Source organism: Hemicordylus capensis, chromosome 3, assembly GCF_027244095.1.
Source record: "Hemicordylus capensis ecotype Gifberg chromosome 3, rHemCap1.1.pri, whole genome shotgun sequence".
Lineage (NCBI taxonomy): Eukaryota > Metazoa > Chordata > Lepidosauria > Squamata > Cordylidae > Hemicordylus > Hemicordylus capensis.
The window spans coordinates 51858415-51884462 of record NC_069659.1 but is presented as its reverse complement, the minus strand read 5'-3'; the positions used below and the strand labels follow the sequence as shown (position 1 = coordinate 51884462).

The 26048-nt window shown below is 43.8% G+C and overlaps 1 protein-coding gene across 1 annotated transcript in view; it reads left to right on the top strand.

The window, feature by feature from the left end:
- The window catches only part of TBX19 (T-box transcription factor 19), a 29941-nt gene extending 7152 nt beyond the window's left edge, over positions 1–22789 (top strand). Inside the window, exons 2-8 of the mRNA XM_053311235.1 lie at positions 9779–10043; positions 12594–12728; positions 14106–14167; positions 14902–14963; positions 18039–18140; positions 20390–20525; positions 22546–22789. Of these exons, the coding sequence (XP_053167210.1) occupies positions 9779–10043; positions 12594–12728; positions 14106–14167; positions 14902–14963; positions 18039–18140; positions 20390–20525; positions 22546–22789 (1006 nt within the window). The remainder of the gene's footprint in view (positions 1–9778; positions 10044–12593; positions 12729–14105; positions 14168–14901; positions 14964–18038; positions 18141–20389; positions 20526–22545) is intronic.
- Positions 22790–26048: the final 3259 nt, after the last annotated feature.

Here is a 26048-nt window from a genome sequence, read left to right as displayed (position 1 = left end):
CCATGGGTTAGCAACCCATGGGGGTGGTTGGCACCTTCACTTTGGGCCACTCCAGCACCCCCCAAGTGCAGTTATGGGGCTGCTGAAACCTCAATTCTTCCCTATGGAGAAAAACCTTAAAGCCACTTGTGGGGTGCTTGGGTGGCCCAGAGTGAGTGGTGGTGTAGTGCACAGAGGGTGTTAACCACTCCCATGGGTTGCTAACCCATGGGGTACTGGGTTTTATTGATTCTGAAGTGTTCTGAGTGTAGATTCTTTGGTAGTATATAAGATTTTCAAACCGGTTTTGTGCACATCCCTACAACATACTCACAACATATCTTCTAAGTGCCCCTCCAGATTTCCTGTGTTTCCACATTGGAATTGTTGCATTGTCAGCAGGGTGCCGTTCACATTTCCCATGCCTTGAATCAAATTTTAATGATGCGTGTTTACCCTACAGTGTTATAAATGCACATGATTATTCACTACATGAATAAAGAAGACTGCACACAGTTCCCAGCAGCCTAAGACTTAGTTTCAATTTCAAGCAAAATTGAAATTGTTTAAAATTAAACCAAGCCCCACCCCAACAGTGGCTTCCAAATGAGGGAGAAAAGAATTTCTCTCTCTCGCAGAAAGGCATACAAAGACTAACTCAAGCCTGAGGTGGGGGAAGGAACCCCACAACTACAGAAATCACAGAGATGGAGAAATCTCTCTCTCTTACGCACACTCACGCACATTCTCACACACACATTCAATTCCAATTGCAATGCTTTTCCAAAGAAAAAAGCATTCTGTCTGAAACACAGTCATTTCGATTTGGAAACAAAAATCTCTATTTTTTAATTCTTGATTTTGTTTTGGTTACAAAACCTCCGAAATTGCCATTTTGGGGCACAAAACGTTTTGTACCCGAATCGAAACGCACAAGCATACCCTACAGAACTAAGAGCCTATTGGGTCTGTTTCTGCAGTCCTGGCCATACATACACACAAACACACCCTACCCCAACAGAAAGAGTGATGTTCTTACTTTCACAGAGCAGCCCAGATTGCTCCCTCTCTTTGTCCAAGATATGAGGGGGAGAGATCACATGGCCAGGACTGCAGAAACAGACCCAATAGGCTCTTAGTTCTGTAGGGTATGCTTGTGCATTTCGATTCGGGTACAAAATGTTTTGTGCCCCAAAATGGCAATTTCAGAGGTTTTGTAACCAAAACAAAATCAAAATTAAAAAATAGAGATTTTTGTTCCAAATCAAAATGACTGTGTTTCGGACAGAATGCTTTTTTCTTTGGAAAAGCATTGCAATTGGAATTGACTTCTCTGACTCTCTCTACTCCAGCTGAGGCACTGAGTGATTAGCAGAAGATAAGATATGCAAAAAGCTGTTGAGCATGAATTGTTTAGTTAAGTATGTGTTGTATTCAGTGTGACTGAAATGCAAACTGACCTTGCAAAGGGATTTGGAAGACAGCATTTTGAGACAGAAATACCCAAATATCTTTGGGAGCTCAATGCAGTTCCAAAGCTCTTGCTAAAAGCCATGGTATAAATTGTGTGGAGAAGCTTTTTGAGAAGCTGGTTAGGAGAGTTCTGAAATTACACAGGTTTTTCTTTCCAAAGGTTTAGAAAGAATCTCTTGACTTGTTCAGGGCTCTTTTGAAGAGCTAATTTGTTTTTCTTCTGATTTTTATGCGTTTTAGTGGTGTCTAAGTTTTGTTGCCCAAGTTGAGCAGTCGAATGTAATTTAGGCCACAATGTAATTTGGTGGGACATGATGTCTAAGCCAGTGGTTCACAACTTTTGCCATTGCATGGACATGTCATCCATATGGAACTACTGGAGACAAAAGGAGGGGGGTGGGGAATACCCCTGCTATTGACATCCTCAGGAATCCTAGTTGCTTCTCTCTTTCTTGTAACCATGATCCATGGTTTTGCACTTTCTTAAATGCAGTGATGACAAATCTCAACAATTCTGAACAATAGGCTGATTTGTTTGGGCTACGGCTCACTCCACTTCAGTTAAATGAACATTTGAAGCTGTTCCATAGTTCCAAGGCAGTTCATTGGTCTATCTTGCTATCTCAAATGACCTGTAGTCACTGTTCCACAGGGAGAGAGTGTTTGGAAGATTTGAATCTCTGAATCTTGAGTAAACGCAGGGGTCAGCTTCTTCTTGTGTGAACCCCAACTTGAGCAGGAGTTGGTTTAGCTTTTCATTCAATGCTCTAGCAGCTTGCTTTAAACCATAGATGCTCTTTTGAAGTTTGCACACAAGCCTCTCTTTTCCAGGTTCTTCAAAGCCTGGTGGCTGCTGCATATACTGTAGATGTCTTCCTCAATTTCTCCATGTAGGAAGGCAGTCTTTATGTCCAAGTGGTCGACATGCATCTTTCTTGCTGCTGCTATGATGAGCAGTGTCCTGATGAAGTGTGTTTCATGACTGGTGCAAATGTCTCATAGTAGTCCTCACCATATATTTGGGAGTATCCTTTGGCTACTAGCCTTGCCTTGTAGCACTGTACATCCCCTTTCCACATCTTGTTTCATTTTAAAGACCCATTTGCATCCTATAGTCTTGCTTCCAGCAGGTAGTTCCACAAGTGTCCATGTCTTGTTCTTGTGCAGAGATTCAATTTTTTTATTCTTCAGAAGTTTTCCTCCATTTCTCAGCTTTGTGGGTTGGCATTTTTTCAACATCTTGCCATGTGCTGGGTTCAGAAGTGTAATTCTTCACTTCTGGTCATGAGTGAGAGTCTTTTGGGTGGAATCCCTTTGTTGGGCTTCTGTGAGCACCTCAGTTCTGGTTCAGGCTGTGTAACCTCTTCTGAATCTAGTGATGTGCATGGACCGGTCCGGAGGCCATTCTACAGGCCTCTGGACCGGTCCGGACATGGGAGGTTTGGGGTTCAGCCGGACTGAGGTGGAGGTTCTTTTAAGGGTGGGGGGAGGATGTACTTACCCTTCCCGCCGCTTTTCCCCCTCCACAAGCTTTTTTAAGTTAGCAATTGGGGCAGCAGGATTCCTCCCTGCCGCCCCTTCCTATGCTTGGCTGCAAAAAGCTTCAGGAAGCATTTTGTGCATGTGCATGTTGTGCGCACCTCACATCTCCGCGACTTGTGCGCGTGGCGACACGCGCACGCATGCACAAAAGGCTTCCTGAAGCCTTTTGCAGCCGAGCGGGGGAAGGGGGTGGCAGGGAGGAATCCTGTTGCCCCAATTGCTAATTAAAAAAGGCGCACAGAGGGGGGAAAGTGGCGGGAGGGTTCCTCCCCCCCACCCTTAAAGGAACCCCCATCCCAGTGCCGGACTGCAGCTCTGCGGTTCCGTGCACATCACTATCTGAATCTGGTTCGGGTTCACAGCCTGGCATGAGGCGTATGAAAGTCCGCTCATCTGGTTCCTTGCTGGATCCTTGGCCCAGTTTCTGGTACTTCACCTTTTGATTGGCCTTTGCCTCTCATCAAAGTACACACCATTTCAAATTTCAATATCACCAGTTTCAACATTCAGGATTCTATATCCTTTTCTTCCTAGTACATATCCACAGAGTATTTTCTTCTGCAATTCAGCTTGTTTCTCTTTGCTTTTGGTACATATCCAACCATATATTTCACATCCAAATACTCTAGTATGCTTTAGGCTATGCTTGTATCCAAACCACGGTTCAAACTGTGTCTTTTTTTACTGCTTTTGTTGGCAATCTGTTCTGTAAATTAGCTGGCAGTCATCACTGCTTCTCCCCAAAATTTATTTGCCAAACCTGCATCTTCCAACATGTATCTGTCAATTTCTAGTAAAGAGTGATGTTTCCTCTATGCCACACCATTTAGTTCTGGTGAGCATGGGGGAGTAGTCTCATGTTCAATCCCCGTTCCTTCAGGAATGTTTTCAACTCATTTGACATGTCCTCACTTCCATTATCAGACCTTAGTCTCTGAGGCTTTCTTCCAAATTTGTTACTGACCAGTACAACTTACTCTTCTCTCTCAGAGTATAAACATAATCAAATCTTGTAAAATCATCAATAAATGTGAGTATGTAATGATTAAAACTGCTTTCTTCCAATGGACCACAAACATCACTGTGAATCAACTGTAGGGGGTCCTGTGACTTTTTTCTCTCTCTTATGAAAAGTAGGCTTCACAGCTTTAGCATGAAGGCAACAGTCATATCTGGATGCAGCCTCTCTGCATGGCTGTACTTCAAAGTCTTTAATTCCCCCTTCTCAAGCTCATGAATCGCTTTTACATCATGATGCACAAGGTGCTGGTGCCAAAGTAAGTCACGTGGCTTGTGATTGCAGTCTGTTGCTAGACTTGCTCTTTCATTTATAGAGTCCTATTAAAACAACCCACTTTCAGAGTTTCAGCCATAATTGAATCATTTCCATGTGTAATATAACAATACTTGTCTTTGAACTCAACTCTGCATCCCATTTCAACTCCAAATTTCACAGAAATAAAATTATTCTCCAATGATGGCACAAATAATGCACCCTTAATAGTAACAGCAACACATTGGCCATCTGGTAGCTTACAATGCACTATTGCACCACCTCTCCCCTCAGCAGAAAGAGATCTGAGAGATAAATCAGGACTTTGTAATCATTATCCAATTCTGTAAACAGTTTAATATCTTTCAAAAGATTCTCTGTTGCTCTGGAATTGATGCAGAATACATTTTTATTGGTCTCAATCATGGTATTATAACTTTTAAGCTTAGGTTTGGCCTTTATGTACTTCAGTTTATGTATTTCCCGGTATGGAATTCTGATGGCTTTTAGCATCAGGAATCTTAATCCCCTCTGTCTCTCATTTTGTCTTGTTTCTGCTAGTAGCAGCTTTTTTAGGCTTATCAGGACAACTAGCATATACAGGTCTTCACCTTTACACTGAAAGCACCTTTTGTTTGTGGTGCCTGAGTGGAATGCTGTAACATGATCTTCAGGAGGAGAAGCCATTTCTTTCACTTTACACTTGCTTACATTGAACCGCATTTGTCATTTTGTCACCCACTCACCCAGTTTGGAAAGATCTTTTTGGAGCCCTCACAATCCATTGTGGATTTCACTAACATAAATAGTTTAGTGTCATCTGCAAATTTGGTCACTTCTCTGGTCCCCCCAACTTCTAGATTGTTTATGAACAAGTTAAAGAGCACTGGTCCCAGTACCGATACCTGGAATCACCTTTATCTACGTGCCTGTTGACACTCTCAAAGAACTCTAAAAGGTTAGTGAGGCAAGACTTTCCCTTGCAGAAATCATGCTGGTTCTCCTTCAACAAGGCCTTTTCTTCTATATGCTTAACAATTTTGTCCTTAAGTATGCTTTCCATCAATTTACCTGGCACCAAAGTTAAGCTGACTGGCCTGTAATTTCCCAGATCCCCCCAGATCCCTTTTTGAAAACTGGGGTCACATTGGCTACTTTCCAGTCCTCTGGTACAGAGCCTGATTGTAGGGACAAGTTATATATTTTTGCTAGAAGACTGTCAATTTCACATTTGAGTTCCTTAAGAACTCTTGGGTGGATGCCATCTCGCCTTGGTGATTTGTTAATTTTTAGTTTTTCAAGACAGTTTAGAACATCTTCCCTTGTCACCTCAAATTCGCTCAGTTCTTCAGCTGCTAAACCTGAAAAGCTCAATTCTACAGAGGGTATATAATCAGTATCGTCTGCCGTGAAGATAGATGCAAAAAACTCATTCAGCTTCTCTGCAATCTCCTTATCCTCCTTAATAATCCCTTTCACATCCTCATCATCTAAGGGTCCAACTGCCTCCCTGGCAGGTTTTCTACTTCTGATATATTTAAAGAAGTTTTTGTTACTCCCCTTGACACTTCTAGCTATCTGCTCCTCAAACTCTCTCTTTGCATCCCTTATTGTCTCCTTGCATTAATTTTGCCAGAGTTTATGTTCCTTCCTGTTCTCTTCATTTGGGCAGGACTTCCATTTTCTGAAGGAAGTCTTCCCTTTTATAGCTTCCCTGACTCTACCTGTTAGTCACACTGGTGTCCTCCTGGACTTGGTGGTACCTTTCCTCCTTCTCAGTATACATTCCAACTGTGCTTCTAGTACTGTGGTTTTAAATAAGTTCCATGCTTTCTGGAGTGATTTGACCCTCCTGACTTTCCTTTTCAACTTCCTTCTTACCAGTCCCCTCATCTTTGTGAAATTTCCTCTTCTGAAGTCCAACGCATCTGTGTTGAACTTCCAATGCACCTGTGTTGGACTTCCTTTATTGATGAACTGATCAGGGATCAGATTGTTATGCAAACAAGCTGCTCCATACTGTGTGAAAAATTGCTGTGGAGTGGAGATTTACCTTGTATAAAATTATAGAGATAGCTAGGAGGGTGGAAAATGCTCTTCACTGTGCTAAATTGCTCTCTTTGGTACCCCAAAACCAACCAACTGAAATCCAGGCTGTTCTGTCTAAATCCTTCCAAACCCAATCTTCTCATATGGCACTGCCCCAGAAAGTGGCAGCAGGAGGAGCTACCAATGTGGAGTAGGGATGTGCATGGAACCATTCGGCGCACCATTCTAGGAGTGCTGAACTGGTTTCATTGATTAGCATTTGAGTCGGTCTGAAGGTGGTGTGTGTGTGTGTGGGTAACTTTGGGGGGGGGAGGGTGCTCTTACTCCAGCAGGGTGGCAGTGTACCTCCCTGCTGCCCTGTTGCCTCCTTGGACTGGAAGTTCCCAGTGTGAGTGTCCACCTCGTATGTACGTGCACACATACACATGTATGACGTGCACACACGCACCAGAAACTTCCAGTCTAAGGAAGCAACGGGGCAGCAGGGAGGTATGCTGCTGCCCCATCGAACCATTTGAATACATGGTGCCAGTGAGGGATACATGGTGGAATGGGTAAGAACACTCTCCCCATCCTTAAAGTTACCCCCCTGCCTTCAGACTGGCATCCCTAATGTGGAGACTCTCCCCACAAAGCCAATCTTGCTCACAGTCCTCCTCGGAAGGTCACTTGCAACAGGTGCAAAGAAAGAAGATGCTCTGCGAAGGTTTGTAAGTCTGCTGTCCACTGCATTACTGAGTCACTGTATGATAAGAATGGGGCAGATGAATCACTTCCTGACAGCATTGTAAGTGTAACAGAATAATAGCTTCTTGACACTTCTCCACAGTGTCAAGCTAAACTTAATGGCCATGAAGTATGGCTGATGGCTGATTCTGGTTCTCCATACACTATCGTTTCCCATCTATTTTACAAGAAACTCCTTACTACATCAGATCTGCAGCCTTCAGATATCCACCCATGGGGATATGGAGGCTCCCCTATTGCCATAAATGGATACCTCACTGGCTACTGCAGGATAGGTGTAAGACTTCCAAGCAACTAGCTCTCACATAGGAGCAACTTGCTCCTTGCAGCAGCATTGTGAACTAGTTGAAACTTCCAAATCATGATCAAAAGCAGCCCCATATAGAGCACATTGCACTAATCCAATCTGGATGTAACCAATGCATGGATAACTGAAGTCAGATCTGGTTCCTCCAGCCAAGTATCTTCTAAAGATGGTAAAAGGCACTCCTGGATACTGCCACCAGCTGGACCTCCAGGGACAGCATTAGGCACTGGAGGACTCTCAAGCTAGTGTGTGATCTCATCTAAGACCAGATTTACCTAACCACTCAGATTACCAGTTTTAGTGGCCTGGCAAACTTCCGTTGTATCTGGATTATATTTCAGTTTGTTTGCCTCCATCCAATCCAGAATGGCCTCTAGACACCTGTTCAGGACATCAACTACAAGACATCAACCTGACCAATTTGAAAGACAAGTACAGCTGAGTATCATCTGCATATTGATGACCCCACAGCCCATACCTATGGATGGCCATTCCCAGGGGTTTTGTGTAGATGTTGAACAGCATGGGGGTGGGCAGAATAGAACCCTGCAGTTTCCTATGGGCCAATGGCTAAGGGGCAGAGGAGGTGTCCCTTACCACCACTTTTGGGGCTTGAAGGAAGCATGAGGAGAGGTAAGGAGGCTTCGATCTTCCCTGCCTCCTGTGTCACTTTTAAAGCTTGCAAAGGTCAGATTTGAAAGGGGGTTGGCCCACAGCAGAAACATGGGAGCAAGGCAACATTTTGTACTTCACCTCAGATGCCACAATATTTTGGATTGCCCTGATGTAAAGGATTTTATAGGTCAAAATCAATGCCTTGAATTGTACCCAGTAACAAATTGGAATCGGCAAAGATTTTTTATGTTGCAAGTGGAAGAGAAATGTGATCTTAAAACAATCCAAAAATTAGAGATTACTGGCTAGACAGTGCCAGTGAAATATCAGAAAAAACATATAGAGGTGATAGTGGATAACCAGCTGAGAATGTCAATAGAATACCTATATTCATTCATTCACTCATACATACATACATACATTCGATTTCTATACCACCCTTCCAAAAATGGCTCAGGGCAGTTTACACAGAGAAATAATAAATAAATAAGATAGACCCCTGTCCCCAAAGGGCTCACAATCTAAAAAGAAACATAAGATAGACACCAGCAACAGTCACTGGAGGTATTGTGCTGGGGGTGGATAGGGCAAGTTACTCTCCCTCTGCTCGATAAAGAGAATCATCATATGGCATAAACATCCAGTGCCCCTTTTGGTTGTATGAACAAGACCATTGTGCCCAAATTCTAGAAGGCAGATTGGACAGAGAAAGACTGAAGGAGGAACTGCTGCTGTTTTATCTAGAGATAGAATATCCTGATTTGTTTATGGATCTAAAAAGATGTCAGAAAGAAGGGAGAAAAATCTTTGTTTTATTTCCTGGGGAAAGGTGAGAATTGAAAATGATAATAAACTGAGGAAAGAACCACCATCTTCCTATTCATAACAAGGAATAGTTCAAGGACAGAATATACTGAAATGTCTTGCTTTGGAAGTTCTCAAGAGTAGACTTGTACAGGCATTCAGGACATACATGTCAGGGCTACCTAATAGTCTTGTTCTTTGATCTAAAGCCTTGAGTTAGGTGCTTCTGGATGTGTCTAAAGTGGATTTCTCACCCTTGCATTTCAGACAGCACTTTATTTTTATTCTTAACCTTTAAAGAAGCTGGTCTGGGAGGCCTCACTCCATAATAACAGGGAGCCAGCCACCCTGCCATGGTCCCATCTGGATGGGTGGGTGACTTGCACAGACTGAAGCAACCCCAGCTCCCAGTCTATAGACTGCAGGAAGAGTGGAATATAAATCTAAATAAATAAAGTTCTGGGATCAGATGTACTGTGTGAACATACCTAGTCCCCTAGATCAGGCTTCCCCAACCTGCGGCCCTCCAGATGTTGCCGCACTACAATTCCTATCACCCCCAGCTACAACTTATTGTGGCTGGGATGATGGGAATTGTAGTTCAGCAACATCTGGAGGGCCGCAGGTTGGGGAAACATGTCCTAGACTAATCATTATGATGCTGACATACCCTTAGATGCAGTTACTTTGAGACAGTTTGCTAAGCAAAAATGGAGTCCAGATCTGGAGAATGAAATTAATAAAATCAAAGCTCTAATAGTGTCAATGATATTGGGAACAGAAAGTTCTGCTCCAAACAGAAGCTATGCTAGCTCCTAGTCATCTGTGCAAAGCGGAAGAATGATGGTTCCATGTTTGTTTCATTGGTAGAATGTTATGACTTCAAGCAGCTTTGTCAGCCCCTTGAGTTAAGTAATGAATCTATACAAATAAATTATTTCCCGGTTTAAAATTATCCCCTAGTTTCCCACATCTGGTTTCTCTTGCAGAAGGATGTTCCCTGTATTAAAGATCAGCGTCTCGGGCTTGGATCCTAATGCCATGTATTCTTTTCTGCTGGATTTTGCTCCAACCGACAGCCATCGCTGGAAGTATGTAAACGGAGAATGGGTACCAGCTGGGAAACCAGAGCCCTCAAATAACAGCTGTGTCTATATCCACCCTGACTCTCCAAACTTTGGGGCCCACTGGATGAAGGCTGCTGTATCTTTTAGCAAAGTGAAACTTACCAATAAGCTGAATGGCAACGGGCAGGTATGGCACCATGTTTCCTCCATGTCTCTTGGCTTCGGTCAAAGGCTTCTACCAATCAAGAAATATCAAGGGTGCATTTATGCAATTAGAAGGGCCCTTAGAGGCCTCTTCACCCACAGATGCCAATTATTCCCTGGAGTCCAAATGTAAACAGGAATAAACAGGTCTTAATTGGAGCTTTCAGATTTTAATGGACTCCTTGATGTGAAGAGAGACAGAGTGCGCTATGGTTGAACCATCAGGGATTTCCCCCCCATAGTTTTCCTTGTGTGTAGAGGTTTTTACACAGGACTTCAGAGAAGGGGAAATGATTGTGGGTATTAAGGTTTTGTTTTCTCCCCATGCCGTTTGGTGCATAAGTGGAATGTTGGCAATAGTGAGATACTGGAATAAAAGGCTGCTCCTAAATGAAATAATTACTGTGTTTGCTTCTGCTTCATGATAATTATCAATATTATATTGAATCATCTTTGGCCTTTGGAATAATAATAAAAAGCCAGTACCTATACCAGAAAATAAGTGGCATTCTCTCTGAGACCCTTAAAAATGCAAAGGGGAAAGTTGGCTTTGTTGGGTTGTTTGTTTAGTATGTACCCAAGACTACAATGTTATGTATTACCTGTAGCTTGTTTTATGCAGAACTCTTATATCAGGGCACACCTGTCAGTGAACCCATTAGCAAGCCAAGAACAAACTTTTAACCTTGTATCTGATCTATATCTATTCTGGTCAGTTCATGGCCTTTTCTATTCTTGTCTGGCAGTGTGTAACAAATTTAGTCCCCCAAGAAGCATATTAAGGAGGAAACAGTGCTTGCTATAGCATGTCAGATGGGAAAAGTGAGGCATGGGGAGTCTGTGTTGCATACAGTAAAGTAGTAGCAAAGTTGAGGGTGGAATCTAGACCTTCTGGCTACTAGTCTGGTGACTACATGCCACCTATATGCAGCCCCAGAGGCAGGATGCTGCTAAATACCAGTTGCAGGGGAGCAACAGCAAGAGAGAGGACATGCTCTCACCTATTGCCTGATGGCTTCTCAGAGGTGTCTGGTCGGCCACCTTGTGAAACAGGATGCTGGACTAGATAGGCCTTGGGTCTGATCCAACATGGCTGTTCTTATGTTCAAAATACTGGGCCTATTTCTGAAATGTAAGGTGGTTCAGTCATGGGAAGCAGCTTAAAGAACTGGGCAGACATGTCAAAGATAATCAGTAGTCCTTGGCCTACACAGTGAATGATGGATAGCATTCACAAATAAATGTATATGCCAAGATACAGGGATCTCGGATTTAATGGCAGATATTCAACAGGCTATTGTGGTTGGGATTTTGGTTGTGGTGGTGCTTAGCAATTCAGGCAACACTGTAGTCCAGCTGTATTGACTACTATAGACATCAGCAGCTAAGAGACAGCTCAGTGTTCATTAAATTCAACATTTTACATTGATCATCATGAAGCATCAAAAATTGCTTTCCACTGAGACAGAGGCTGTGTTGGATCCACAATTTTCACCTCATAGAAAAGTGCCCTTGTGGGTGTTCATTTGAAAGTCATTCTCTTGGTTAGCATCAAACTGCTGGATTTGGTCAGGAAGTGAAGGATCAGAGGTGGTCTGAAGGGTGTATGACTCAGTACAGAGCACTGGGTCGGATACCCTGCCGACCACCTCTGATCCTTTACTTCCTGACCAAATCCAGCAGGAAGAAGTACGTGAGAGGAAGAGGGGGGAAACTGTAGGGCAGAGGAAAAGGGAACCCATGACTGATTGACATACTTTTCTCACCCAATAGGGCTGGGTGACAATTGCCTTGTTTTGAATTTCATCTTTCTTGACTGCCTGGTTTTTGAGTCAGCCGAGGTGACTAAGAGACATGCTACAGTTACTACCCTAAATATTCAAAGTTGAGTGATGCCACTTCCAAAATGACATAATGCAGAGTTAAAATCATATAAATTTTGGGATCTAACTTTTGAGCAATTGCATATGAGACAGTTTTCATCATCCATTATAGGTTTTCCAGTTCATGTTTTAAATTATTCAGCAGATGTTTTCAGACATAATGTAATACAAATCTATATAATGTTAATTGTTGCTTCTTTAGGAAATCTACAATCTACCTTGGACTTTGCTGCATATCTCCTAGGTTAATGATCTGCAAGTGAAGAAGATATTGAGGTCATTCACACAATCAAAAACTATGTTTTACCCACGTTTGGGAGCTTTGTATGCTCCCAATTTTTGGTTGTGTGGAAGCAAGGTAAGAGGAAAAGCTATCAGGTTTTTATCCTACTTTGCTTCCACGCAGCCGAAAATTGGGAGCACACATATCTTCCAAACCTGGGTACAACACAATTTCTGATTGTGTGAATGACCTCACTGGATCTAGTCCAGATAAATCTAGTCATGACTAAGCCTCATTGAAACCAATGGAGCAAGTTAGTCTCAACTAACTTAAACCTCATTAATGTCAATGGGACCTAGTCATGATTCTCTTAGTTGGATCAGGACCATTATCGTTAGCTAATCTGTCGTCCTTTTTCTCGATACAGATTATGCTGAATTCACTACATAAATATGAGCCTCAAGTTCACATCGTTCGAGTAGGAGGCCCACACAGAATGGTAATGAATTGTTCCTTTCCTGAAACACAGTTCATAGCTGTGACTGCGTACCAGAATGAAGAGGTAGGTGGGTATAAATATGATAAAAATTTGGGCATTACTGGTGGGGATTATATGCAAAATCTTAGAAATGAACTAAAAACAATGTTTCTCCCTACTATATTGTTAATATGGAGCACCCATGGGCTGACCACGTCAGTGTCTGAGGGCCTGGCTAACATACAGCAGAATGAAGTGGCAGAATCCTGAGGTGGCAGAACAGACTGTACCATTTCAAACTACAGGGTGAAATCCCAATTTTTAGTGCTCTTCTGTGTTAAATATTCCCTGCAAAACAAAAACCAGCACAGCAGGCAAAGGGCTAGGGTAAAACTTCCCTCCCTGATGTGCTATTACTTTTAAGCAATTTTTTAACTTTTAAGCATTTAAAAGTGGGACCTCCCATCTGCAGTCCGAAGTGGTATACTCCATTCTGTCACTCAGAACGTTACCACCTCATTCCTACCATATAGTGCAATCAGCCTGACACAGCATCAGTCAGATGGATGAATGTCCACTTTGTCCATTTTTCTGTCTGTTAGCATATATTAAAACGGCCCATTTATCATAGGATCCCATCTTTTTGTATAGGATTTGTCAGGATGTGTCTTGTTTAGTAATGCTTTTTTTTAAAAAGGTTCCAGCAGTTAGCTCATGGGGGCAGGGGCGTAGCAAGGTTGGAGTGGGCCCAGAGACAAGATTTTAAAATGCCTCCGCCCCCCCGAAGCTCAACTCATGAAGTAAAGAAATCTTAAATGAGGCTGAATAGTGGTAACAAAAAGCATAGTAAAATCTGTCTGTCTATCTATCTATCTATCTCCTATGTGCCACAGTAGAACATCATCCTAAATTATTTTTTAAAAGGTTTGTAAATTGTGGATGATGCAAGTCATTTAATGGTCCTAGAGAAAGACATGCTGTTCTGGTAGCTCCAGGTCTTTAACACTCACATCAGTTTCTGAGGATGAATACAACTGAAGGAAGCCTGGGTGGGGTGCGCGGCTGGGGGAGTCAGTCATGTGACTTGCCTCTGGGGGGCCCAAGGCAGTGGGCCCCCAGACAACTGTCTCCCCTTGCCCTATGATAGTTACGCCCCTGCATGGGGGAAAAATATTAGTTGCTGTTCATTATAATGCAAGCTGGGGAAAATTCTGCAGAAATGATGCGTGATGCTTTTTCTAAAACAAAGGATGCTGCTTCTCAAAGGGGCGTTCCAGTGGAGTGAACCCAACTGATGTATAACTGTGTGATTAAATGTAATGCATATTTGCATATGTGTGTGTTGTCTGTGGCAAGCTGAAACTCATTTATTCTGTTCTGGAAAATGCTGACCATTGCCTCTGTCCACTTTGAATAATCTTCTTAAAATGCTTTATTTTTATTTATTTTTTGAAACTCAAGATAACAGCTCTCAAAATCAAGTACAACCCATTTGCCAAAGCCTTTCTGGATGCAAAAGAAAGGTGAGTTTGCTACTCGGTAAGCCTCATGATACCTGCAGTACTTGTGATGCTGGGATGATCTTCTATAAGCTGCTGTTGCAGGTCCCCAGCCCTGCTATGTGTGATATGAGAATTTGTAGTATTACTATAAGGTGGTGGTATGGCACACTATGAGAATGGATTCATATCCATTAAATGGATTCATCTGTGTAGTCAAGGATGCCAACAGGATTTTATGGATCAGTCCTGGATCAGTTCTCATGCTACCTCTCCCTAGCTTGGCCCACAGTGCATCCAGCCCCTTGACTTTGCCCCCTACCAGGCCTTGCCTGAGCACTCTCTGGGTGGGACTGATAATGGTCACCCAGTGCGGCCAGCCATTTTGGCCCCCAACAACCTCCTTTTCCAGCAGATGTCTTGTCCTCTGCTCCAACTTCCCACTCTTCCTTGGAAAAGAAACGCTGCGGCAGAAGCGCATTCAGGCTAGTAGCATGCTGGCTTCAAGGAAGTACATAGAGGCCAGTAAGGTGCTTGCCTAAAGTTTATCTGCTTTTGTAGTGGCAATGGCAAGGAAGAGGAGCCGTGGTGGGGCAGGCAGATGGGGTGGCACTTTCCCTGCCAGACACCCTGCTGTCTCCAGGCCCGGTATGGGAGGTTCTGTTCTCCCCCACCTGTTGGCAGTCCTGAGTGGGGAGAAAGCAGTGTAAAAGTAGTGTCATTAGCATCAAAATAACTTTAATGTCCTTATATTTCAGAAACCACTCCAAGGATGCTCCAGAAACTGCCTCTGAAAGTCAACACATGACGTATTCTCATTGTATGGCTTCATGATAGCTTTTCTTTTCTCTGAGCCTGTAGTGCTAGATCATATTTGAGATAGATCTGTGACCTATTTGCTTCAGTATCTGAGATGTGGTCAGTATCGGAGATGGTTCTTATAATAGGCAATGGCCAACATTCTGAGCAGCAGAATGGCCACCTTAGGGACCCACTGGGCTATGTGGAAGGCAGCCCCAGTGGTGCTGTGGAGGCAGATGGCCTAAAAGAGCATGTGGGCACTTCCGCAGCACTACTGTTGGAAAAATGGAAGTAGTATGATGCAAGTGTAAGTTTTGGACTTCCAAAAAGCTTTTGACAAAGTTCCTCATCAAAGACTCTTGAAAAAGCTTAGTAATCATTAGCAGGATAAGGGGACATGTGTGGACTGGTAACTGGTTGAAGGACAGGAAACAGAGGGTAGGTATAAATGGAGAGTTTGGGTAAGTAGCGAGGTGGCCAAATTTGCAGATGGCACCTAACTATTTAGGGTAGTGAAATCCAAAAAGATTGTGAGGAGCTCCAAAAGGATCTCTCCAGACAGGGCGAGTGGATGACAAAATTGACAAATGCGCTTCAGTGTTGGCAAGTGTAAAGTGATGCACTTTGGGACAAAAAACCCAAACTTCATGTTTACACTAATGCGATCTGAGCTGTCACTAACTGATCAGGGATTTATTAACATATGCCTTCATACCGCGGGGTATCTGAAGAGCGATTCTGCTTCGCAGCAGATTCGCAAGGTGTTTAATTCAGAGAATTAAATGGACATTTCACATAGGGTTAGCTCCTCTCCGCAATCCCTGGGCAGATCTTTTTCCTGTGCATTCCCACTGGCTTACTCCGGGTTTTTCCTCCAACCAATCACAAATCACATCAGAGAGGAGGAGAGTGAGAGAGAGCTTTTTTGTTGCTGTTGGTTTGACAGCTGCGGAAGACAGGCATGACACGTTACCAAAAGCTGGATCAAACAGTAGAATGCTTAACTCTTGCCTTTGTGAGTGACTGCCTTCATCACCTCATGCCCCCCCTCCCCGACACACACCGATTTAAGAGGCAGGGAAGTTTAAAGCAGAAATCAGAGCTTTCTCTCTGTCATGAAGAAAATTGCAGGCTAATGGAATCAGTTCAGACAAAAAAGCTCAGGTTACATCCAATCTGCATATCTAAAGCCTATGCAAACTCCCCTTCATTGAGTTTTCAAAAGCCAAATTACTGGCATGGCCACTCCACACATCAAGGGAGAAATGGTGGGGCATAACAGAAGCCTCAGATTCCCCCATCCAAAAGCTGCTGAAACTAGAGGCATTTAAAAAGCCGGACATATTTTGAGCTAAGCCAGAATGTGCAGCCTCGATTCGGGGGGGAAACCGAGTCCTGTCTATATGGCCCCTGATAGCCTGCAGCTACTTTGGGGTAAATGCAGCTAATATGTGGACTGACACACTCCATTCCGGAGGAGATTGGAAATAAAAGTCCTGTGTGTAAAGCCTCCAGGAGAGGAATCTTGGGGTTGTGCTGGACAGCTCGTTGAAAGTGTTGATTCAATGTGTGGCAGCTGTGAAAAAGTCCAATTCCATGCTAGGAATCATTAGGAAGGAGATATAAAATAAAACTGCTAATATTATAATGCCCTCATATGAAATTATGGTGCCACCATACTTGGAGTACTGAGTACAATTCTGGTCACCACATCTAAAGAAGGTCATTGTAGAACTAGAAAAGGTTCAGAAGAGGGCAACCAAGATGATTAGGGGCCTAGATCACCTTCCTTATGAGGCAAGGCTACAACACTTGGGGCTTTTTAGTTTAGAAAAAAGACGACTGCGGGGAGACATGATAGAGGTCTATAAAATCATGCATGGTGTGGAGAAAGTGGATAGAGAGAAATTCTTCTCCCTCTCCCATAACACTAGAACCAGAGGTCATCCCATGAAATTGATTGCCAGGAAATCTAGGACAAACAGAAGTACTTTTTCACACAGTGCATAATCAGCTTGTGGAATTCTCTGCCACAAGATGTGGTGACGGCCAACAACCTGGATGGCTTTTAGAGGGGTTTGGATAACTTCATGGAGGAGAGGTGTATCAACGGCTACTAGTTGGAGGGCTATAGGCCACCCCCAGCCTCAAAGGCAGGATGCCTCTGAATACCAGTTGCAGGGGAGAAAGAGCAGGAAAGAGCAGGATGTCCTCAACTCCTGCCTGTAGGCTTCCAGTGGCATCTGGTGGGCCACTGTGTGAAACAAGGCTGTTCTTATGTTAAGTGTCTGGGTGTTGTTATAGGCCATTGTGCAACTTGCCACCTCCATAACAATGCCAGGGCTGCCTTTCACATTGCACAGCAGCCCTGGCAGGTCCCTAATGCTGCCATTCTGCTGCATGAAATGTCAGCCAGTGGTGGGATGACATGAACATGTACAAGATGGAACACTTCTTTTGTTCCCAGCACTTACCATTTCGATTATGCTCAGAAGAGGGAGTTTCTTTGCTTTTGTTATTGTTCTTATTGTGCCATACATGTATGCCATGCTTTACAAATAATGAGAGCACAGGCCCCTGTCCCAAGGGGTTTACAATTTAGCTATCAAAAGGTTTTTCTTTTTCCATTTGTCAATGCATACTGGATACAACTACTTTTTGTTGGATGATGTATAACAAAAAAAGGTCTACTTCCCCCCCCCCCATCTCAGAGTTTATTTGCCTCTAATTGTTTTGCCCTCATCATATCGCACAATGAATTATCTATTTGTAGCTGAAGAACTGCTTGTATTTCATTTATTAATAGGTTCCTTTGTTACTTAGAGACAAAAAGATCATTTAGTTATATTATTAGACCGTCCCCCAGTCTACAGTATTTTGGTACAAAACAAAATATGGGTCAAAGTAGGGTTTTGAGTTACTATTTTTATTGCTGCCTGGAATCTTCAAATTAGCAACTTGCTGTTCTGTCCTGTTCTTCAACTCTTTCCCCTCTTTGTCCCCATAGTGGGTGGCTGGTTGATTTCCAATCCGGATGCAGTGTGCACAGCAGGAAGTTCAAGCTATCAGTACAGTGGGACATTTTCTCTGCCTGCTCCACATTCGCATCATGGCTGTGAACATTATTTGGCTCTTCGAGGGCACAGAGCTGTTCCCTATCCTGCCACATACATGCAGAGAAATCACTCCCCAACAGGTAAGTTTCCGATGTGTGTGCCTTCTTTCCTTTATGGGAAAAGCGCAAAGACTTAATTCTTAAAATTAAAAATTAAAAACAAACATAATTTATATTTCCAATATTCCTTTCTCAAACCCTAAAGGGCATCTTATAAAAGAGAAAACAAGTAAATCAAATCACTCTATGGCAGTGCAAAGAACCTGATAGGGATTTCTTGCTCACCCCAGAAGTGTATAAATGGCTCCCATTTCTTTTCAACATTAAGAGCAAACATATTTAAAGTTACAAAAGGGAGCAATAATTAAAAAATGAATTCATGATTGCAGAACATGCACTTCTTTTCTATAATACTTTGTCCTGGCCTTAGGGTACAACTAGATGGGATGAAATCTGGGGTTGGATTTCCTGCTTTGAAAAAATGGGTAAATGCAGATGGGATTAATCCTTCTCCTTCTGTAGTTTTCCTAATCCAATTGCATGCCCCTACCCTGAGTCGACATTGACTTGATGGCACACTTTACCTTTACCCTGAGCTGCCATGTGTACTTGTTTGTTTTTGCCCTATGAGACAAACAGCAATTCTGGAACTGTGCGTGTGATTCAGATCAGGAAAATCATGAAAGGGGAAAGGGTTAAAGTTCATCTCCCCCAAGCACTGTTTCAGAATTGATAATCATGAGGGAAAAGAAGAGTTCAAGAACTGGTTTCTATTTACAGATATGTTATATGTAAACAGTTTCCTCTGTTTTACACAGACATTGTCAAATCAGTTTTTAGGAAATTAAACAGTGCTTTCCCAAAGTGCCACCTATGATAGTAAATGTCCAGACAGAATTTCAACAGATGCAACACATACAAATATTTGCTACAGATGTACCAGGTGGATTTCTGCCTGATGCATTGCAATATTATCCACAGCATTCCATGACTGGACTGCTGTGGCATCAAATACCATGTAATAGTTCTGCATTCTCTCAGCACCCAACTGTTTCTCTCCAATCTACTCTGGATTATAGAGGCAGCATAAGTCTTGGAAATTTGTCAATTTACTCACACCTTAGCCAAAAGTTGTGTCAGCAGTTGGAGAAATTGAAGAAAGCCAAATCAAGTCCTTGACTTTTCCCAAACATTTAAAATGAACTTTGTATATTAATAACTTGTCTGAATAATAGCCTCATATATGTGAAGTTGTTAAATTGTATTAAATAAATTACACGTGATTTTATAAAAATTTAAAATAAGCCTTTGCACTCATTGACCGGAATATTGGAAAGCAGGTTAATGATACTTCGTAGTGCACAACTGGAGAGAATACTACCTGTGTGCTTTTCCTTAGATCTCAGTGTATGGAGGGAATTCTTAGCCTGGAACAATCCCTGAAGGGACAGATTACCACAGGCCCACCTGGCAGAAATATTGGTCCTTCTGAGGAATAATCACATGACCTGAAACTGGTGCGGGTGTGTGTGTCCAGTTGCCATGGTCCCTTTGCCTTCCTTAAATGTCCCTATTAAAGCTACCTCCGTGTAGTGACCATAACGATTGTACCAGCCCACAGTAGGTATGTAAACAATGGCATAGGTATTGCCCTAGATATATAGATGGGGCAAGCAATCCATGAAGCGATTAACACGCACGTTCAAAACCAGGCTAAGGGAGCCCAGCCTGGTTTTGCACACGCATGTGAACCCCTGGGATCGGGCCGATCATGGCAGCAAACCCGCCTAGGAAGCCTCCCTTTAAAATGAGGTTAAGGGAGCGAGCACTCCCTTAACCTTGTTCTAACGTTCGTCTGCCAGCCGTAGCTGCAAGCAGCCACGGCTATCAGACTCGGGAAGGGGGCATCCCCATAATGCACTGCACACTTGTGCGGTGCATTACTGGAGCGATGCAGGGCGGGGCAGGTTGGGGCATTCCGACACCCCAACCCTCGGAGCAACCAGCAGCATCTGGTGACTGTCTGGGCTGACGATCTGCCCTCCCAGAGGCAAGGACCTGCTCATCTGTGGGGCAGATAAGCTTTTCGAGGCTTCCTGCCCTTGCCCCGTCGGAGCCCTTTTTCTGCTCGTGAGAAAGGGCTCCATGACTGTAAATTACTCAAGGAAATGAGCAGGACTGAGTGATTAAACTTAAACTGTCATTTCAGCCTAAACTGGTTATTTTCCATTATGATTTTAAAGAGAAATATAGTCTGATTTGGGATCTTGGAATAATGTTGTTAGAAATATGCTACAATTGCTAAACTTTTTGTGTTCTTCCTACTAAAGTGAATTTGATGGAGAGCACCAATAATGATCTTCAGGTGTCTCCAAGCCATGAAGGCTGGACTTCAGTATCATCCAGTCCCCATGCCAACTTGCTCCCAGTGCCACACAATAGTGGCACTGCCACGCCAGGTCCTAGGTAAGCAGACATTGTATTTGCATGTTGTGACCTTGGCAGAGGTCGGTGTAAGAGCCTCTCTGAGCTGTGGAACATAGGAAGCTGTCATATACTGAGTTAGACCATACATAGGTCCATCTCACTCAGTATAGTCTACATAGACTGGCAGCAGCTTCTGCATGGTTGCAGGCAGGAATCTCTCTCAGCCCTATCTTGGAGATGCCAGGGAAGGAACTTGGAATCTACATACTCTTCCCAGAGCAGCTCCATCCCCTGAGGGGAATATCTTCCAGTGCTCACACTTCTAGTCTCCCTTTCATATGCAACCAGGGTGAACCCTGCCAGGGACGGAGCCACCATTGGGTGAATGGGTTCAAAGAACCCGGACCACTGCCAATCAGGGGCCGCGCCTCACAGCCCCGACACACCTCCTGTGCCTGATGTCAGATGCGGGTGTGTGTGTGTGCTGGTTTAGATCCTGAGCGAAGCTGTGCTTGGGAGTTAAATGGCCGCGCTGGGAACACAGCACCGGCCAGGCTCTAACTGCCGAACGGAGCCGCGTGGCTCCGTTCGGGAGCCAGACCACGCCCACTGAGCCTGACGTCAGATGCAGGGGTCGGGTGAGAGGGGCCGCCATGCCGCGGCTGGGCACAGGCCATTCACACCGTGGCTGCGCACCTGAACCCTGCTTAGCTAAGGGGACAAGTCATGCTCACTACCACAAGACCAGCTCTCTTCCTTGTGGAGGAGGATCCCTCATGTATGACATGAGGCTCCTTGATGTGTAACTGCCTGAAAGCTAAGAAAACCAAATTTCTTCCTTGCTCACTCATTCCTACCTCCCTGTCTAGCTCCAAGTTATTAACAATGATAAACTAGGCCTGAAAGCAGTACATACCTAATATGTTGGGGGTGGAGGCCAAGGCTATAGCTCATCTGCAGAAGGTCTCAGGTTCAATCTCTGCCATCTCCAGGTACGGAAAGACTTCTACCTGGAGCCACTACCAGTCAGTACGGACAGTATGAGCTGGGTGGATCAAAGATCTGACTTGGTATAAGGCAGCTTCCTATATTGACATATATAAAAAATAGTTTTTAAAATTATAATGGTTGGAATACCAAGATTTTTTTTCTTGGAGTTGCTGAACAAATCCACACGATGGATTTCCTGCACATGGTTTATACATCATTAAATCAGGTAAATTGATGGTACACCTCTTTCTCGTATTCTGATCTATTAAGAATTACTTTAGCTCCACCATTATCTGTTTCCTTTATCCATAATCTATATCAGGATCTATAGATTATGTCTCTCTTTTTGATAAACTTGGAGAGAGAGAGAGAGATGTGCCAGGGAGGTCCAGGGGCTTTGCCCAAGAGACCCCTGCAGCCTGGTACTGGCACTGCACAAACAGCTCTTCCAGGGCACTTTCCAGATTACACCCTGTAACAGGGTCATGACGAATCTCTGAAGTGTGCTTCCACACTTCCTGTGTTGTGACACCACAGTCCCTATGCTGACAGCAGGGTGCAGTTCATATTTCCAATGCCTTGTTTTGAATTTAAGCATGATATAGTGCCATGACGTTGTATATCTGGCATTAAAAAGTTGCTGTTTTTTGGGGTTCTTAGTTTTCGCAAGACTTTCCCCCCTGCTGTTTATGTTTTGAAAGTGATTGGCCTGAATGGAAGCATTTTGCCGCTGTTGAGCGGCTAATCTGGAAAGCGCCCAGGGCTGGCCAACTTGAGGATCTCCAGCAGTTGTTGGACTAAAACTCCCATCATCCCCAGCAGCCACAGCTTATTGCAGCTGACAAAGATAGGAGTTGTAGTCCAACAATAGCTGGAAACTCTCAGGCTGGCCACCCCTGAGCTATTGCATCATCCTTGGAAATATTTCCCTCATTTCTGTTGACTGGGATTTCCCAAAGAGCTAAGCAAATAAGATGGATCTCAGAACAGTAGACTGCAACAAGTGCTTTCCATGCAGCCCCCATAGATACAATTTCAGCTATTGCATGTTTACATTGATTAATTGCAGCCACTACCCGTGCCTATGGACAGTCAGCAACAATGCCATCAATGTTGCCAATCTTACAAGTGATGCAAGCAGCAGCCCTCCAGGAACATTCCTGCGAAGCAATATCCCATGGCCTGCCACATCCTCATCTGCTTCAGTTCCTCTGCCAGGGACAGTCGCTAGCGGCATGGAAACACAATTGGAGCCTGCATTTTCCAGACTAACCGATTCCACCTGGACATCTGTGGCCTCTCACTCATTTTAAGGCACAAAGAGCTGCCCAAGAATGCCCAGAAACATCCTGAATGGAGCAGAGCTGAAGGCTGCCATTCCCACAGCAAACGACCACATTTAAGTGATGCTCTAATTTTCTCCACATCTCAAAAGTCCTGTTTAGCTTGTGATGCAGTCAAGTGCCCTGGGACAACACTGAGAGAAGGTTTGCAAGCGCACTTATCTGGGGCTGTGGTGCCCAGCTCTACAGGCACCAAGTACAAGAAGCCCTTGACTTAAGACACTCTGAGTTAAGATGAACAGCACTTAAGATTCTTGTAAATTGCCACCTTTTTCAATTGCAGGAGGGGAGGCTCCACTAGATGGTTGCTGGTATGTAGGCTAGAGGACGAGGAGACAATGGTGTCTCAGGCTCACATTGTCCTCGAGATGCTGCAGCATCTGAGACTATGGAAGGATTGTCCGACTCGCCCGTCCAATATGCTCTCCACTGCCACCACAGCTTTTTCCACTCTTCCAGTCCTCCTCCTCTTGCAGGCTCAGCTGCTGTGCTGTAATGCTGAGAGAGAAAGAGTCCTGGCCATTTCTAGCCCACACCTCACTTCCTGCCTCCCCTCCGTCTTCACTTGTCTAACCATTGCTCAGGAGGAAGAGATGGAAGTGATCTACCCATTCACCTCCCTTTCTTCTGCTGAAAAGTGAGAGAAAGAGCCAGGAAGGGAATCGGAGGCAAGGGTGAGCAACTTCTGATTCCCCATACTCTTCTCTGCATGTCTGTGACTGACACACCACCAGCTTTGACTGCAGCAGAAATAATTAGGGTATCCAGCCTTGTTCAGGAACCAAACCCCCTCTTATAACATGGTTTCCTATGGGAAAATAGTTAAGACAGTTCAACTTTAAACACAGTTTGTAGGAACCAATTGTGCTGTAACGCTGAGGGGATTTGGTAAAATGAATCTGTAAAAGAAATCTTGTTATTGCTTATGTCAAAGAAGAAAGGGAAAATGGGCTCCCCATGAGGATACCGTTATTTTAATCTGATTTCATGATATTGTTGGCTATAACTCTGTTTGGTCAGATTCTTGCTCAGGGATATATTAGTTATTAGAAGACACATCTTAGTACTTTTCTTGAATAGTGTCTGAAAAGGAAATTACTTTGCTTCTGCAGACTATTGATACGAAACGATAAGAGAAACTGAGTAAGTTAAGGATATCTTTCACTGATGAAAATGTAAATCTGTTCGGCCTGTCTTCATTTATTCTTGATCTCTCCAGTCTCATCCATCTAATGTAGACAATAACCACTTCAAGGAAGGAATTGTTTATTTTTGTGTGTATTCTGTACAGTACCCAGCATGCCCATTGACACTAGAGAAGTGTTTAAGAGTAATCCATCTGGGAGCGGGGGGGGGGGGCGGGGGCGGGGTGGACCTTTTGATTACATTTCTACCAGCAAGTTCATTTATTTAGTTGTTCATATCCCACTTTTTGTATAAATTCCAAACAGCTTATAACAAAACACAGTATAACATTCCATTTAAAACAATAACACAGGGATAACAGCAATAAATGTCCTATCCACCCCCAACACAGTACTTCCAGTGACTGTTGCTGGTGTGTGTCTTATGTTTCTTTTTAGAATGTGAGCCCTTTGGGGACAGGGAGCCATCTTATTTGTTTGTTATCTCTCTTTGTAAACTGCCCTGAGCCATTTTTGGAAGGGCGGTATAGAAATCGAATTAATACTACTACTAATAATAAAATAACAGAAACATAGAGTCAAATGCTTCTCAGAAGAGTAAGGTCTTGACTTCCCTTCTAAAAACTGCTAAAGTGTACCCAAACCTCCTTATGGTGGGAATTCCACAGATAGGGGGCCAGTTATAGGCATTCAAAAGAATGCTGCTGAGCATGATTACAGCTGCCTAAAGGGGCTCGCCTGTCAGTCATCTCCCTCCTCTCACTGCTCAAAGAAAGGGCAGCTTTTGTGTGAAGAGGGAAGCACCTTAACTGTGGTGTTTTAGGTGCTTCCGTGATTGGCAGCCTGGGTTGTCACAGCAACACCATTCTGACCACACAAAGGTTTTAGGTAGCATAAAGTGGTAGGGATGTGCACAAATTGATTTTTTTCATTTCAATTTGTATTCAAATCGAATCACACCCAATTTTTTGGGGGTCTGAATCTGCCCTCCCCCGAATCACCCCAGATTCAATTTGTATCTGAATTTTCCATATCTGAATTGATTTGGGGCAAAAAAGGGGGGTCCAGGGGCAAAAGATTGGAGTGGGTGGTAGTGCCCAATGGGTGGAATCTACCACCCAAATTTCAAAGAATTTGGGCAAGGGGGTGATTTTTAAATAATTTTTGTATTTGGTGCCTCTTTAAGCTTTTCCCCATAGGGAATAATGGGGATTTCAGCAACCTTATAGCTCCATGTGGGAGACACCAGGGTGGCCCAGAGTGGTTGTGGTGGGTGGTAGTGCGCAATGGGTACAAGGAAGCTATCACCCATATTTCAAAGGAATTGGAGAAAGGGGTGATTTTTAAATGATTTTTGAAGTTTATGCGCCTTTAAGCTTTTTCCCATAGGGAATAATGGGTATTTCAGCAGCCTCCATTATAACTCCCTAGGAGGGGAGGAGCGTGGACAAGGATGGCCCAGAGCAGGTTGTGGTGGGTAGTAGTGCCCAATGGGTGCAAGCGCTACCACCCAGATTTAAAAGGAATATGGGCAAAGGGGTGATTTTTAAAAGATGTTTGAAGTTGCCATGTCTTTGTGGCAGATTCAGGGCAGAAAAGGGGTTCAGCAGCAGAAGAGTGGGTCAGGTAGTAGTGCCCCAATGAGTGCCTGCTACCATCCATATTTCAAAGAAATTGGTTAAACGGGTGATTTTTAAAGCATTCCTGAAGTTCGCACGTCTTTAAGCTCCCCCCTATAGGGAATAATGGGGAATTTCAACAGCCCCATAACTCCACGGGTGGCACCAGGGGTGATGTAGTGCACATAGGGTGCCAACCCCCCTTCAAAATGACATCCATGGGGCACTAGGTTTTGTTGTTTCTGAGGCGTTCTTCTGAGAGAACATTCTCTGGTAGGAAATGAGAGTGGATTCAATGGCACACAATTTCTTTGAAATCTGGGTGGTATCAGCCACCCATTGGGGCACTACCACCTGACCCACTCTTCTGTCCCTGAAACCCCTTTTCTGCCCCAAAGAAATGCCAACTTCAAAAATCTTTTAAAAATCACCCCTTTGCCCAATTCCTTTGAAATCTAGGTGGTA